We start from the raw sequence: 17,343 nt of genomic DNA on the forward strand, positions 1-17,343 counted from the left end.
TGTACCAGTCTGCCAAGTAGACAGATGCTATTGACTAATTTGACTATAAGCTCTGGTTGGAATGACACTCAGGTCGCGTCTGGTTCTGTGAGTGTAGACGCAACCTTGGAGGCAGAGGAAGGCTGGTGATTGGAGTGGCGGCAAGCCCGATGTCCAGACCCCTCTCTGTCACTTTTGGCTGAATCATCCAGTCTCACCACATGATTTTCCCTTCTTTGGCTCTTCTTTTCTCCGTAAGCAAATGGGCCATTGATGTTGCAAGGTTGGGGAGTGCTAGGAGGAGCAAAGGAGAAGAGACTAATACCCCAAATCTGATGTCAACCAAGAATTGGCACAATCTGGGATTAGAAGATGATGGAAACAATGTGTAGCTTCTGTTGGGGAGTCCAAAAACTTTACAGTGAAAGGAAGCCAAGAGGGGAGAAGGAGAGTCCCAAAAGTACCTAGCAAATATTTAATATTCTATTTCTGTTTGTGAATTTTAGATTCATTTGAGGTGCTGATTGTAAATCCTCAAGACCTCAACTTACTCATAGGTTAGGTATGACGCCTTCTTCTGCCCTATAGATAGTGTTATAGAAATGATGGTTAGAATCTCCTGCCCATTAAACTTTGTTCACGGGACTGTATTATTCCCACACTTAACTCCATGTATTTCACAATTCCCCCGGCTCAGTCTGTGAATGGGGCTGGGGAAGTGTCACTCCCAAATTAATAGTTTAATTGGTGCCCAGGGATGAATAGTAGGCAAGGGGGAGTCAGCAGTGCAGACATTTGGACGGCTCCAGTGATAATTCCTCATTAGCAAATGCCCCACGTGGAGATGGTTACTGTCTTTGCAAATTGGAAAAAGAAAAGCGCATATTGGTATATATTTCTTTTCTTTTTTCAAATTGGTGATTGTACTTCCCTGGGCAAGTGCTAGGAAGCACATTCTCTGTGTACTAGCCAGCAATTGTTTTGACTCTTCCTCTGGTATTCCACATATTTTATAATCTACATTAAAATCATGGGTTCTGAAATTTGGTGAGACAAGGCTTTTGAAAGGGAGTACTTTTGGCTGTGTGATGAAAATATGTTTCTCTTTATAAGGACAGGGGGCATTTGGAACCAGGCATGGTAAAAGCTGTACCGAGAATTAGAAATGAGTGAAGCAAGTTATCCAGTTCTGGGGTCACCAGAGTCCAGTCCTGAATTTACAAATAGGTCACATTTTAGGATGAGATAGAGATCTCATGACCAGGCTATTCTCAGAGGCCAATCTCTGTGATGAGATTTAAAGTGAGGAGCAGGGGAACCTCTACTTTCCCAGCATGCAGAAATGGAAGGAGAGGTCGGCTTGGTGCAATCACTCTTCATTTCTCTGCCATTTGAGGGAGAAATCAAAATTACTGCTGAGATTCCTCTGTTTCCCTCAGATGTGAATCTTCACAGGAGAACTTGAATTAATTTTTCCTTCCCAGTTGGTATGGTTTTTCCGTAAAACACCAGCCTAAGGAGGCTGAAAAAAAAAAATACATATGCTCTGATGTATATGATACAATAAAAAAAAAAAAAAAAAAACATTTCATCTGGTTCCTGTTGTACAGAGTAAACATGGAGCCAGAGGTGAGAATGAGGGAGACTGGGCAGCCAGAGTAGAGACCTTTTTTTTTTTTTTGTATTGCTTTGGAGAAATTGCAAACTCCTTTAAGAATGAATGTTGCTGTTGCATTTGATTTTGCAGTTGGTGGTGGGAAGTTAACAAGGTCTCCATCTCTTCCAGTCCACTCTAAATTCTGTACATCCTACTCCCATCTGCTGCCAAAACCTGAGCATACATTCCTTCTTAGCCCACACCGTCTTTTTTCAATAGGAATCAATAAAACACAGTGGGGAAATGGAGAGAAATCTGATCCTGTTTTACTAGTTAACCTTTAAAGAGCTATTTCTAGAGAAAACATGGGGAGTGCTATTTAGTCAATGGTGACATTTCTTGAATAAATGAATTGCAATATTTTGTTTAACTTAACAACAGAAACATTGGGACAATAAGTGAAAATTTATACCGGGTAGGAAAGCTTATGAGAAATGCTTGCTTGGGTTCTCCACCACATCCTGCCCATTGTTGGGTTTTCTGTACTCCCACTAAATACCACCATCACCTCATCTATGAAATCAAATACCATGTTAGATCTGGAAGGGACCTTCCAAAGAACCTAGTTCTACCCTGTCATTTTACAAATTTGCAAGCTGAGGGCCAGAGTGGTTAAGAGACTTGCTCCAGGGTCATAGAGCTAAGCAAGGGCAAGCCAAGACCAGAACCCAGGCCACATGGGTCTTAATCTACTACTTCTCCATCACACCATGCTGTTGCTGAAAAAGAGTGGTGCAGATGCCATAGTTTCTCCTGGAGTAACCTAGATTCTAGATATCAAGTTGTAGTCAGTATTTTCTGGATGACTGATGGAGGGTAGGACACTGACTTTTATAATAATTCGTAAGTGCTACTGGAGCGTTAGTCAAGCACTCAACTGCTAACCGAAAGGTCAGCAGTTTGAGCCCACCTACCATTCTGTGGGAGAAAGATGTGCCAGCCTGCTTCCGTAAAGATAACAGCCTTGGAAACCCTGTGGGACAGTTCTACCCTGTCCTATAGGGTCACTATGAGTTGGAATTGACTCAAAGGCAATGAGTTTAGTTTTACCAAAGCTGATGCCATCCTGATTTTGAGTTTGTTCTAAAGCCCAGTTAAATGCTTCTTTGGTGTGCATTGCAGTTTTAGTGAGGTAGAAAGTTCTGGAATATCATATCATTCTTTTTGGGCTCAGTTACCTCTCTCTAATATGAGGAATTTGGGGTAAATTACCTTTCAAGTCCATCTCACTTTTAGCAAGCTGTGGTTTCCTCTGAAATGTGCTGATGGTTGTTAAAGGTCTTCCTCACCCCGCAGTAGTCACATTATGGAAATAGGGTCTTAAACCTATAATCTTCCATTGACTCTCACCTGGGAGAAACAAAGGTTTCACTATAGATTCTGATTAACCCTGGAATGTTGTCATGGCCTTCTGAAATTCCTCCAGAGTGGCTTGTACACTCAGGGCAACATTGGCACAAAGCTTCAGGGCAGCTATGGGTAGAACGGCCAGGACCTTGCCCATTCATCAGGAGCTGGCTAGCTTCTCGCGGGTAGACCTAGGCTGTAAGCTATGACAACTTCCCTGTAGCAGCATCAGGAAATGAAAAGAAAAAAAAAAAAAATCAAAAGAGGTATCAGGTTTGGCATTCCCTGGGGACAGCTCATAGAAGGTTTATTAGTGGGCCTGACACTCTGTCATCAGAGAATGATGTCTGTTGCCTGGTATCAGCCTTACCCTGTCCCTCACTAAACGCTGAAAGGTATAGGAAGACTTTGTGAACTTGCCCTTGAATCTGTCTTCAGATGGAGATGATGACTCCTTTCAATATAGAACCAAAAAACAAAAAACAAAACCTCACCCATTGCCATTGAGTCAATTCTGACTCATAGAGACCTGTAGGACAGAGTAGAACAGCCCCATAGGGTTTCCAAGGAGTGGTTGATGGCTTCAAATTGCCGACCTCTTGGTTAGTAGCTAAACTCTTAACCACTGCACCACCAGGGCTCCCCTTTCAATATAGGGTTCTGTTAAATCTGCTAGATAGAATTTAATGGAAACCCTGGTGGTGTAGTGGTTAAGTGGTACGGCTGCTCTGCATATACCGTACTGAAAAGAGTCCTGGTGGTACAGCGGTTAAGTACTCCGCTGCTAACCTAAAGCTTGGCGATTTGAACCCACTAGCTGAACTGTGGGATAGGGATGTGGCAGTCTACTCCTATAAAGATTACAGCCTTGGAAACCCTATGGGGCAGCTCTACTCTGTTCTATAGAGTCACTGTGAGTTGGAATTGACTAGGCAGCAGCAGGTGTTTGAGTTTGGTGTATACTGAAATTTATTTAGTTCACAGTTGTTGTTAGGTGCTGTCGAGTCAGTTCTGACTCATAGTGACCCTATGTACCACAGAACGAAATGCCGCTAGGTCCTGCGCCATCCTCACAATCATTGTTATGCTTGAGCCCATTTTTGGAGCCGCTGCGTCAATCCATCTTGTTGAGGGTCTTCCTCTTTTTCACAGTGGTAGGGAGCAAATGGTGTTTTTGCCCAGGTTTTGAGAGTGCTACCTTTCCATGTGTTCTGTTTGTAAAGACTTGGAAGTGACTTTTCAGGAGTATTCTCCACGTCCCCTTTTCCCTTTCCATATCCTGTCTTTCAATGAGGGTGAATAAATCCCACAATGAAGCTTTCTCAGAAACAGCCATGTATATTTATAATCAGTGGCACATGGTTTTATTATTTTCTCTCTTCAGCTGTGTTCAAAGTTTCTTCAGAACAGGGCAAATGTTTTATGCTTTTGATATACCCTGTGGCTTCTAGGTGATAATTTGTGATTAATTTATTAAAGCATAATAGTTAAACATTGGGACCAGTTCCTCCTTCTGGAATCAACCTTGCTGTTTCATAGTCCTGGCCTGTGGAATTTATTGACATATCTTTCAGATTGCATATAATCAGATCTTTATGGCATTGAATTTCACTCCTGGTGGACATGAAAATCATGGAAACTTAAAAACATCACAGATGCAAATGTTGCATTAGAAAATGTTGTCTATACATATTTTTGCAACAATAAAAACAAACAACAAAAATCACAGATTTCACTCCAGGACTACAGAATCAAAATCCCTAGGGGGCAAAACCCGGTTATCTACATATTTTTTAAAGCTCCCCAGATAAGTAGTCTAAGGCAGAGCAAGAGCTGAGAAAGCCTGCCTTATGACACATGAGGACCACTATTGTATGGAACTGCGCAAAAATACAGAATCATCACAGACCCATCCAAGAAAAGACATGTGCATCCCTATGATGAGATAGTGCTAGGATCATGCTGGTATATCTATGAGTAGATTATATACATTTTGAAGAGAAGAGCCCAGGGTTAAAATATGTTTTGTAGGGGTAGAAAGCATTTCTTAAATCTCTCAAACAAAATGACTTTGGGCAATAAGGATCAGAAGACAGAGAGAATGAAGGCCTATAAAAGAAGTGGAAGAGGTAAAAAGCAAAGCTAGAATCGGGGACAATTCATATGGGGAGGTAGCCATATCTACATAGTGTGATTTCTAAGGGCCTGACATGCTTCTTCTTCCAGCCTACTGACTTAAAATTCCACCATGAAAAAACTCATTCCTTTGGCTTAAAACTTTGTCCCCATTAAAATGGAAATACCTGTGAATCACAGCTCAATGGGTTCATCACATCTTTACCCAAAAATACATTGTGATGGGTATCGGAGACAGTCTGGAAAAAATGGGTGGAAGGGCGAGGAGGTGATGCCAAAGGAGGAAACACATGCAGCACCTTGGAAAGAGTGGTGATTGGACAAATATTGTCAATTTAGTTTGCTATAGTTTAAAATAAAACATACAGTATACTTTTTCCCAACCTATCCTGCTGAAGAGTTTCTTGGCTTACTCTGGCCTAGACTGCTTTGTCAAAAGAAAACAACAGGAAAACAACCCTGTCCCTCAGGAGATGGCCTCGTGGTCTCGGCTGGCCCTGAGAGTGAAGGCTCTGAGGTGCAGGCCCAGGATTTTCTTCTGACTTGTGTGGCCTCCAGCCAATCTCCAAATAGCTTTAGTTTCCTTGTATGTCAAACCAAGATAAATACCTAACATCCCACCCTCTGGAGCATTATATGGCTTCCCTCCTGCCACTTTCATTAACGTTTGTCCAAAGACCATATGAAGAAAGCTTTTGAGAAGTTTTAAAAGTAATTACTTTTACTACTAGCATTATCATTATGATAGCAGAGCTTATGTGGCATTAGGTAGAAAGGAGAACATATTGGAAGGGTGGGAAAATGGAGAACGCAATAACTTTGCTCAGAGAAGCAGTGTTTGTAGTAGAAGAGAAACACAGGAGGGGGTTTGGGTTGAGGTACAAGGGGAGAAGTCTACAATTGGTACCAGATGCCATCTGAAACTAACGACCTGACAAACACCGTGCTCATAAAACAAATTCCTTAAAAAGGAAGCAAATGGAAATATAAGCTAGTGAAAGAATTTGCAGCAGCTGCCCTAAAACCATTTCTCACTTCATAAACAGGTCTGGGTATGGTGCTTTCTTTTTGGTCTCATTTCATTCCACTTTCCCCCTCTTGTATGCTCCCCTGTCTCACTATGCTTCCCTTGCTGCCAGTGCTGGCTGGACTTCGCACACTTGTCGTCATAGCAACAGTGATTAATGGAACCTCATCTTGATGGAAGGAAGCTCATTCAGAGTATTTGTTCTGTGTTTTGTCTCAGCACATATTTGTCTCAATGATGACACGGATTAATTGGATGGAGCCACTGAAAAACAGCACATGCTAGTTCACATTAATTTCTTGGCAATGAGCTGACATGAACAGAGCTGTTAATGAGCCTCTGTTTTCTAGTACTTACTGCTCAACACACTGAAGAAAATATTATGTTCTGTGGGCCTCAAGGACATATAACATCTATGGAGATTGGAATTCTTTAGCATTCCTAAATGAGGTGTTCTGATTGCATCCCATGGAGGATAGGTAGGTTTTAGCTCCCTTATCTAAATAAGTTGAATAAAGACTCAGAGACAAAGATTTATTTCCTGTGTTACATATCCAATTATCAGCACGGGATTGGGGGAATCCATGCTGCCAATTAGCAATCTCCCCACAATTCATATATTTCTAACCCATCAGGCTCCATGAAGTGAGCCTGAGGGCACCACATCATGATAGGGAATAACCAGAGCTTAACAAAGTATATAAGTTTGCTTTATACTACTCAACTCCAATCTCTCCATTCAGTCCCTAACAAACACATGAAAAAGAAACGAAAATGCCACTGACATGATTTAAATCCTATAGGCACAAGATTGGGGGGGGGGGGGCAGAAACTTAACATGTTCAGATCAGTGCTTTTAATCAGCTCTCAATTATTTCAATGTGTGCATATTCAATGACATTTTATTTTCCACTTTCTTATTGCCCAACCCTTTGAAAAAATCATTGATCATTAACACAATTCAAGGGCAAACAGAGCAAATTAACGATGACAAGATTCATAGTAGTCATTTTGGCTAATATTTAGCAGCACTGGCAACAGCATCAAGAACAAGATAATGCTACATTAAATTTATCCTATTAGTCTCTTGGACTAGACTATAATTTACGCTAGACTTAGTTCTTTAAGGGCATGGCTCATTATATCCTCAGTACTCAGACCAGTGCCTTGCAAACAGTAAGTGCTCAGTAAACGTCTATTAATGAATGAAGGAATGATGGTTAAATCCTTGTCTGAGAATGAAATATTTGTATTTCTGATTCTCATGTATCATTTAAAAATTTAACAGAGTTCCCATTTTGATAGTCTCTGACTTACCTTGTTGTCGATAATATGAACAAATTTAATTCAGGAAATAATTATTTTGTCTACTATAACAAGGGGTATGGTAAATATAAAAGTGGGTAAGAGTATTTGTCTTTAAGAAGTTCATAATCTAGCTAGAGAATTGAACATTTAAGAGATACTCATATACCAGTTGCCTAGTTGATAAAAGGATGAGTGAATGAATGAGTAAATGAACGAACCAAGGAATAAACAAAAAAAAAAAAAAAACAAATGCATAATTGAGCATGACAGAAGACAAAGTGAGAGAATTGTAAAAAGGGGAGTTATTTTTGAAATTCAACTGGGAGGATCAAAGGAGGGAGCTATCTGGAGGGAATTCTTAGGGAAGGGAGGCCTTTTAGAAATCTCAACAAATTGAGTAAAGGTACAGAAGTGGGAAAACCAAAAGATATGTGTGGCAAACAGTGGACAGGCCACTGTGGGTGGAACCTGGGTGTCTTGGTCATCTAGTGCTGCTAAAACAAAAATACCACAAGTGGATGGTTTTAACAAAGCGAAATTTATTCTCTCACTGTCTAGTAGGCTACAAGTCCAAATTCAGGTTGTCAGCTCCAGGGGAAGGCTTTCTCTCTCTGTTGGCTCTGGAGGAAGGTCCTTATCATCAGTCTTCCCTTGGTCTGGGAGCATCTCAATGTAGGAACCTCAGGTCCGAAGGACACGCTCTGTCCCTGGCACTGCTTTTTTGGTGGTATGAGGTCCCTGTGTCTTTCTGCTCACTTTTGTCTTTTATATCTCAAAAGAGATTGGCTTAAGACACTATCTAATCTTGTAGATCTCATCAGTATAACTGCCGCTAATCCACCTTATTATATCATAGTGATAGAATTTACAACACATAGGGAAATCACATCAGATGATAAAATGGCAGACAATCATACAAGGGAATCATGACCTAGCCAAGTTGACAGATATTTTTGGGAGGCATAATTCAATCCATGACAGTGAGCAATTGGCAGTGGAGTCGTAGGAAAGATTAATAACAATAGCTTTCATTTTTTGAGTTCCTATTGTGTGCTAGGCACCGTACTAACACTTCACATAATTTTTTTTATTTTTTATAATCTTCACAACAACTGTCTCTTGAGGTACATCTGAGGGAACTTCAGCTTCTCAAGGTAAATTGCCCAGGTTCACACAGCCCAAAGTAGCAGAGATGAGATTCGAACCCAGAAGCATTTGACTGCTAACCAAAAGGTTGGCAGTTTAAGTCCACCCAGAGGTCTGGCAGTCTACTTCTGAAAAATCAGCCACTGAAAACCCTGTGGAGCATAGTTCTACTCTGCCACACATGGAGTTGCAATGATTCACAATCAATTACACTAGTACTGGTACTAGTAGTATGCCTGATTCTGGACATAAAAGGAGACTCAATTATAGAAGGCCTTGAATACCAGAGCAGGGAATTTGTATTTAATTCAGTAGATGATGGGGATGCAGAGAAGACTTCTTCTGTCAGAATAATCACGAGTCCATTCATTTAGCTAATGTTTATAAAGAGCTTATTATGTGACAGGCATTGTTATTGGCACTGGGGATACAGAAATGAATAAAAACACAGGTCTACCTCCATGGAGCTTGCAGTTTAGTGATAACAAGATGGTCTACTTAGGAAGATAGCCAAGCCTTGTTTTTGTGTGCCGTCAAGTGGATTCTGACTCATAGCTACCCTATAGGACAGAGCAGAGCTGCCCTATACAGTTTCCTATGCTGTAATCTTTATGGGAGCAGGTAGATCACCAGGTCTTTTCTCCTACAGAGCAGCTGGTGGGTTGAACTGCTTACTTTTTAGTTAGCAGCAGAGCATTTAACCATTGTGCCACCAGGGCTCCTTAGCCAAGCCTAGAGTTGTGGAATTGACTGTAATGGAAAGAAACATGACTGGGTACATCAGTTAGTAGACTTCATAGAAAGGCCCAACTGCAAAGCAATGGTCTTGGGTAAGATGACTGAGCATGAATGACAGGAAGTGGAGGGACACAGGAATCACTCCTGCTGTGAGCTCTGTAGGCTGGTCTAGCCCAGAGCCTGGCAGGTGGGGAGAGAAAAAGTTTAAGAGGAGCCCAAGGTTCATCAAGGTGGACTGTAAATGTGGTGTCTCCCTTCACACAAGCCATGAAGACAGATGCTCAAACACATTTGCAAGGGCATTGGGAGATGATGTGCTTGATTTTGAATACAGCGGATCCACTAAGAGAGAGAGTTAGGTAATGTTTGGAAATGAAGGGAGGGAGAAGGAGACCTCAGAAATGGATTATAGGCAAGGGATATATCAGCAGAGGTGGCAGATGAGGCAATGGGAGTGGGTGAAAGTAACAAAAGCAACACCTGTTGATATGGCAACTAATATTTACTGTATTTTTATTCTCTGCTAACCAAAAACCGAATCAGTTGCCATAGAATTGACTCCAACACATGGCGACTCCATGGATGTCAGAATAGAACTATGCTCTGTAGGGTTTTCAACAGCTGAGTTTTTTGGAAGTAGATTGCCAGGCTTTCTTTCGAGATGACTCTGGGTAGATTTGAACTTTCAACCTTTCTCCACCCAGAGATTCCTTCCTTTCTTCCAGGTGTTTAAAAGCATTACCATATAATCCTTACAACAGCCTCATAAAGTAGATGCATCGCTGTCCCCTTTTATTAATGGTGGAATTGAGTACTTGGGTTGATTAAGGAATTTTCTTATGGTCACCAGCTTCTAGGTGGCCAAGCTGGGAATTATATGAGGACTGACACTAAAGTCTCCTTGTCAAAGGCAATAAGAACAAGAGAGAGAGAGAGGGAGAAGAAAAAAGAGCAAGAGTGCAAACAAAAGTGAAAGAGAGGCACAATGGAGCCAAACAAGACAGAGAAGAAGTTCAAGGATGTAACCTTAAGGATTATGCATCCAGAGGTTGTGCATGATTTACAGAAATTCCTGTGAGTCAGTTTTAAAGTCTTCAGGCTCCCAAACATTTTCTTTGTTCAATCCACGGAACTAGCTATGAGGGGAGGAGAGAAAACAATATTTGAGAAACTTGAAAGGGTTGAAGAATTAAGGAACATCGTTACAACACAAGGCTCTTCGTTACCCTCTATTTATTAATGGGGAAAGGTTTTCCCAGCTTTGTATTTATAAAAACACAAATAGAATTGATGTTGAACCATATCTTATTCTAGCAATAAGTAATGTCCACTCATGGATGCATGAATTAATTGGGGGAAAAAAAGATTCCAAACATCTCGTTAAAAGATGAATTTCCAATGGTATTTTATTTCTTATAGCTAATGATCACTGATGAAAACATGAAATATTTTAATGTTGTTTTAATCACTTGTGAACTAATAATAATTTTGATGATAAATCAACCCTGAAGAAAAATTCTAACACTTTAAATTTTGTTCTGAAAGAACATGCTAGAATGATCAGTTAAAGACTTCTAGGCATAAAAATATAGTCCATTAAGATAAAATTCTGTAGTGTAAATGGAATGAAAATACAAATTCAAAGAGAAAAAGGTAAGATGCAAACTCTTTGGATGGCTTGAATCTTTTACTGTTCACATATTTTTAAAATGGGTAATGGTGGATGTAACATCACCAGGATAGCTTAGGTTCCACTGAAGAGATTTCTAAAGTGACCCAGCAGCTTTATTTTAATGTCAGTGTTTGCAGTATGCTAGTATTCCATCCTTTGCAACAATTTAAACTTCTAACAAAATCTTTTCCATATCAATTTAAAAATTAGGAAAGTGGGAGGAACTTATTGTGTTCAAAATTCCCTTTAGGGAATATAACTTTAAACTAATTTGAAATCTATGCATTTAGACTGCTTGAGGCTGCCTAAACCTAGTTCATCACTCCCAAGGTCTCCAATATTAACAATAGTTAACATTTGTGGAGCACATTTATGTGCCGGGCACTGTTCTGCATGCCTCACATGAATTAAATCACTTTGCCCTGACTCTGAGGTGTGTACAGTCATTATCCATATCTCACCGGGAATAAGCTAATACACTGGAGAATGGTTAACTTGCCCCAAATCACCCAACTAGTAAATGGTGGAGCTGGGATTCACACCTAGACAGCCTGGGGCCAATGCTCTAATTTTTGACCTCTGTGGTTCTGCCTTGGTAAGAGGGTGGCCCACTTCTTGCTCCATCATATCCTTGTTGCGGTTCCAATCTAAGCGGACTCCACGCTGAGTCTCTCTGAACTCTGGGGAGTTTATACATCTCTCCTTTTCCTGGTTGATTGGTCCCAGCAATCCTGGCAGCACTTCTCCTTTGCTTGAGGTGATGTCTCTGGGTGCACCTAACACAATGCAAGGCATCTGTGAGTTTCCTCTGCCTACCCTGGGCTCAAATTCTGATCAGCCAGTGCTGATTCTCAATGTCATGTACTTCTGTGGCTGCGCCAGTTGTTAAAATTATCCTTACTCATCAGTAAATCAAAAACCGAACCCGCTGCTGTCAAGTCAAATTCTGACTCATAGCAACCCTATAGGACAGAGTAGAACTGCCCCCTAGGGTTTCCAAGGCTGCAGTCTTTATAGAAGCAGACTGCCACATCTTTCTACCACAGAGTGCCTGGTGAGTTCGAATCGCCGACCTTTCTGTTAGCAGCCAAGCACTTAACCACTGTGCTACCAGTACTCCTTATCAGTAAATAGATGCTGCCTTTTCTGCCATCCCAGACACCCAGGCCCTTCATACAGGGCCCCCTGGAACCGCCTTATGATCAAACAAATAAAAGGTTAATGCCTGACCCAGACAGGGGCCTCCACGATTCAGCTCCTAAAATTTGTTCTGGGTCTGTTCTGATTCTTTGGGACCCAGCAGTACTAGTTGTCAGATATTTCAACTATTACTCCCTGATCAATTAATTTCTGGAACTGTACAGGACTCTCAGAATCCACTCCCCCACCTCATCCCATCACCTAAATCTAGTTCCTCCTGGGAGAGTCACAGGAAGTTGGTTACCACTGTGCATGTTTACTATGCTGCATGGTTTCAGAAAATATATAGAAGGCGGAGAGTTCAGCATAGATTTTGGAGAACAGTTATTCTCTCTGGTTTAGAGGCACTTCCCAGAGGGAGCTATGAAATCACTCCTGCTGCCTGGCTGTTGGTTCAGAGCCAGCCCTAAGATGCTTCTGTTTCTATCCTTCCCAGCTGTGTCCATCAGCCTTGTGGGGAGCAGGGCAGCTGTGCTCCATTGCTGCTTGATCACATGGATGTGGTGAATTGTACCTCTGGTGGCCCAGGTCACATGAAGTGCGCGGTCACCTGTGAACGGGGTTTTGCCCTTCAGGCCAGGAACGGGCAGTACCTCAAGCCCATGCAGGTGAGTCGGAGTCCATGGTCAACAGGACCAAGTTCCTGGTAAGAGAGCTACTCATGCTCTTCTCCTGGCTGGGTTGGAGAAGGACAGGTGTTTTTAAATTATTTGAAAGAAAAAAGGAGGACCCTAACAAGCAAGGATGAGCAGGTTTTATAGAAATGCAGGGTATATAAGAGCATGTGCAATTCCAATTAGCTAGGGAAGGGCTTACTGTATTCTGCTTCCTTGTTTTTATCTCCCTATCAGAAATTATGGTCCCCGCTTTTGCCTCAAGATGAGAATGTCACAGTTTAGACATGCCTACGATTTGCAGAGAAGAGAGGTTTCAGTCAGCTTATCTGTGGTTCACTGTCCAGCCCCGCAGCCCTCCTATAAAATGGCTGGGAAGGAGAGCCTGATTTTCTCCCCAAAAGCATTAAATCTGTTACTAGCTTTGGTTCAAATTCCCCAATTTCTACTAGCAGATTTGGAAGACAGATTTGGAATGAAATTTTGGCTCCATTACATACTAGGTTTGTCCCTTCAAACAAAAAATAACACAAAATTAACCTCTTTAAGCTTATTTCAACTTTTATAAAATGATTAAAACAGAAGTATTTATCTCATTAAGATCTGATGATGACTACTGGAAAAAATAAGAAAGCTTCTAGTAAAATGATAGGTACATAAAGCTGCTAGTAAAATGATAGGTACATAGCACTCTAAACTCTTAGCTAATATTATTCTGAGCATGACAATGTATTCCCAGCTAGGAATTTCATTTTCCATCTTTCTTTTAAAGAGCTTACAGTACTCTACAGGGGAATTTTAAACTTGAAATCCACTGGTAAAAAACACCATCATTTGATGAGACAAAAACGCCCTAGACAAAAGGTAATGAATGGTGCCTGAGGAGAGAATCACAAAGTTGCGGTATCATGGGCAGAGTGGAAGCGTGATTGGTCAGCTAGGTGTCAATGGCTTGGAAGATTGGAATGCTTTTTCATTTTGTACCAACTGACTCCTTAACAAGTTATGAAGCCGTGGGAGAATTTCACTTGCTTAGAGATGGTCAGAAGTTACACTCATTTTTTTTGTTTGTTTTAATTGTGGTAAATATGGATGTCGCAAAACATTTGCCATTTGAAGATGTTTCATATGTACACTTTAGTGTCATTAATTGCATTCATCATGTTATGCGACTATCACCATTATCCATTCCCAGTTTTGTAGCTCACCCTTAACCAAAAAAGCTCAGTATTAAAGACATAATCTTTGATTTCAGGTTCTGCCTAGACAAACAGATACAACATGTCCTGAGGCACCAGCTTTTGGTCTAATGATGCCGTCAATTACTTTGGTCAGAAAGGCTGAGCCCTTATCACCTGTTCTTAACCCATCTTAGCCCAAATAAAGGTATATTCATACTAGGAAAGAGACAAAAAGAATGAAAAAAGAAAGAAAAAAAGAAAAGGAGATAGAGACTGAATTCACTGATGTGACAGGTAAAGAGAGTTAATGACAGAAAGAGAAGGAAAGTCAATGTTAGCAAGGCATTAAAATTAGGAAACTCAACACGAAACAGACAGTACCTAATAAAGCAAGGAGAAAATCCAATATATGCAGAGTTTGAGAGACATTCTTTCAATGATGTGTGGATCATTGTGGTTTGAACCAGACTTCCAGGCTGTGATCAGTGTGGAAGGGGCAGAATCTGGATTGGGAGGAAGAAGGTGGGGGGCTCATTCTTTGCCAACCGTCTGGTGGGGTCAGCTGACAGCCCCTGTCACCTGTGACTGGCCCCATTAAGGAAATTATACAATCCCGGCTCGTGATCACAAGACAGTGGGGATAATTGCTTTTTGTTGACACAAGAACTGAAGCTAAACAGAAAAATGTGTCTGGCTTCAACTGGGTCCCTCTGGCAGGCAATAGAAAAACACTGGGAAGCCTGGAGGAGCCACCAGCCAGGAGCTGGTGTCAGGGGGGGACAGGTGCTTTCACCAGTCATTTTACCTTTGGCTTTGGAGCCACTGTGGTCTCCTGGTGGGAATGCTGGCTTGGCGGCAGAATCTCCTCTCGCTGACTTTGGGCTTTGGTAACCCAGTGGCTAAAGTGACTAGTGTGCTTTTTCCCAAACAAGCCGTGAGCTCACAGGTTCCTAGGTCCTGCTCATTCTGTTCCCCTTCTCCCCTCACCCTGAGCACCTTCTCCTCCTGCCTGCTTCTGGCTTCTAGGAAGTCCTAGTCATCTTTCAAAGGCCTGTTGCAGAGCTACATACTCTGTGAAACTTGACCTGAACTCTTTACCTCCCTGCCCAAGGAGGGGCAGCCCCTCCAATTCCCAGAGTGCAGTTTTACTTCCACACAACAGCACGGATGATATTATAGTGTTTGATTTTCCTATATTTATGTTTTCTTTCTCCTTGATCTCAGTTTTCTACTTCGATTTTATTGTTTACATTCTTTTTATTGTATTCTCTCAAATCATTATAGAAGGGGGTAAAGGTAGGATATAACAAATAAAAATATGTTTTGCGTTTTCTTTCTTTACCTCCTTTCCTCTCTTCCTCTTTCCCTTTCTTTACACTCTTCCTCCTTAGGACATTTTCTGAGCCACTGTTCGAACATGTGTTTTGTCACTCTGTAGGTTTTTATCTCCTTCGGGGCATGTGGTTTATCCAATCCTAGTACAGGACCTGGCCCTTCTAAGTGCTCAGTAAATGTTTGTCCATTTAATTAACGGTGATGTATTCTAGAAGCAAGAGCCCTGGTGATGCAAATGGTTAAATTGTCAACCTGTAACTGAAAGAATGAGTGGTTAGAACTCACTGACTCCACGGGACAAAGACCTGGCTGATCTGCTCTCATAAACATTACGGCCTAGAAAACCCTGTGGGGCAGTTCTACTTTGTCACATGGGGTCACTATGAATTGAAATCAACTTGACAGCACCTAACAACAACAACAAGTCTAGGGCTAACCTGCTGAAAATGGTAGGGAAATGGCTAGAATCTTTCTGATTTCCACAAGGTTTTCAAGGGGCCTTGTCTGCATGAACTCCCAGCAGATCTTAGATACTATGCATCATTCTCAGTGGAAGTTTTTTTTTTCCCCAGTAGCATTATCAGTTGGCTTACCAGTGAGGGTCCTAGCAGGAAATGGATGGCATGCTCAAATGTGAGTAATCCAAGGAAAAGTTAATAAAGGGGCTATTTATAAAGGTGTAGTCAGGGTACGGGGAAATTACAGGGAGATGGTGCAGTATCCCAGGGCAAAGGGTCTCTGTGATCACTTCTAGGTCTGAAAGAATGAGCATGGGAGCAGTTAGCAGAACCCACAGAAAAAGCAGGAGCTGTGTGGAGAAGGCCATCAAAGGACGCAGCCAGCTTGTAGCAACTCCCCAGGGAAACAAGCTCCCCAGCCTCCCTATACTCCCTCCCACACCAATATCCTGCCAGTGCGTCCCGGGGCCTGAACTCAGCACAAGCCAAAGGCATGAATTCCTCACAGGCCAGCATCTCTGGGCCCAGAGCAGGATGGAAAAGGGTAGATAACAGACCTAGTGGAGCAAATGGAGGGCATCTAACTGAGTTGGACTGGAGGAGCCTGTCCATTGAATGATTCTTTTACATTCCATCAGCATTATACCTTGGTATTGTTAGACTAGGAGTCGCTAGGTGGTGCAAACAGTTCATGTGCTCAGCCGTTAATCAAAAGGTTGAAGATTCGAGTTCACCCCGAGATACCTTGGGAGAAAGGCCTGGCAATCTACTTCCAAAAAATCAGCCATTGAAAACCATATGGACCACAGTTCTACTCTGATACACATACATGGGATTGCCATGGATCGAAATTGACTCAAGGGCAACTGGTTATTGTAAGACTAGATATTAAAACAATACGGCACCAAAAAGGAGACAGACAAAATAATTTCACCTGTTTTAAATGTTTGTACAGATAATCTCTGGAGTTCTTCTAAAGCCTGTATACTATGTAGATAGGCCTTTCTATGTGACCTTGACATAGGAAATTCTGTTTCTAGAAGGAAATTCTGCTCACGTGTTCCTCTGGGCACTGGGACCGGGCTGTGAGCTGCGTGCCCCTGGACTGCGGCATTCCGGACCAGTCTTTGGTGAACTACGCAAACTTTTCCTGCTTGGAAGGAACGGGCTTTCTCAAACGCTGCTCAATCTCCTGTGTCCCACCAGCCAAGCTTCAAGGTACTGTCTGGCCAACAGAAACTGGACGCAAGTCCTTTTTATTCATTCCTGCTTTGGTGCCCCTCCCATTTGTTCTGCTGTACCACCCTCCTCTGATAACAGCAGCGAAGTCCCAAAAGGGCAAAACCATTCCTCAAAATCTGGAAGAATGCACTGGCTCAGGACATTATCAGTGAAAGAAACAGTCTTTCCTTCTCTCTTTAATTGATTGTATGCATCCTGGAGCCAAGCCAACTAATACAGTTGTTCTGATAATATTAACAATCAAAGTACCATTTATCATGCACATTTGTTACTTAGAATTTTTATTCTAAAAACAAAGTGTTG

At 41.7% G+C, this 17,343-nt stretch overlaps 1 protein-coding gene across 1 annotated transcript in view; it reads left to right on the forward strand.

The window, feature by feature from the left end:
* PAPPA2 (pappalysin 2) overlaps nt 1-17,343 on the forward strand; it is a 342,051-nt gene that overhangs the window by 220,006 nt on the left and 104,702 nt on the right. The window contains exons 15-16 of the mRNA XM_049868523.1: nt 12,647-12,818; nt 16,839-17,016. Of these exons, the coding sequence (XP_049724480.1) occupies nt 12,647-12,818; nt 16,839-17,016 (350 nt within the window). The remainder of the gene's footprint in view (nt 1-12,646; nt 12,819-16,838; nt 17,017-17,343) is intronic.

This window comes from Elephas maximus, chromosome 24, assembly GCF_024166365.1.
Source record: "Elephas maximus indicus isolate mEleMax1 chromosome 24, mEleMax1 primary haplotype, whole genome shotgun sequence".
Classification (NCBI taxonomy): Eukaryota; Metazoa; Chordata; class Mammalia; order Proboscidea; family Elephantidae; genus Elephas; species Elephas maximus.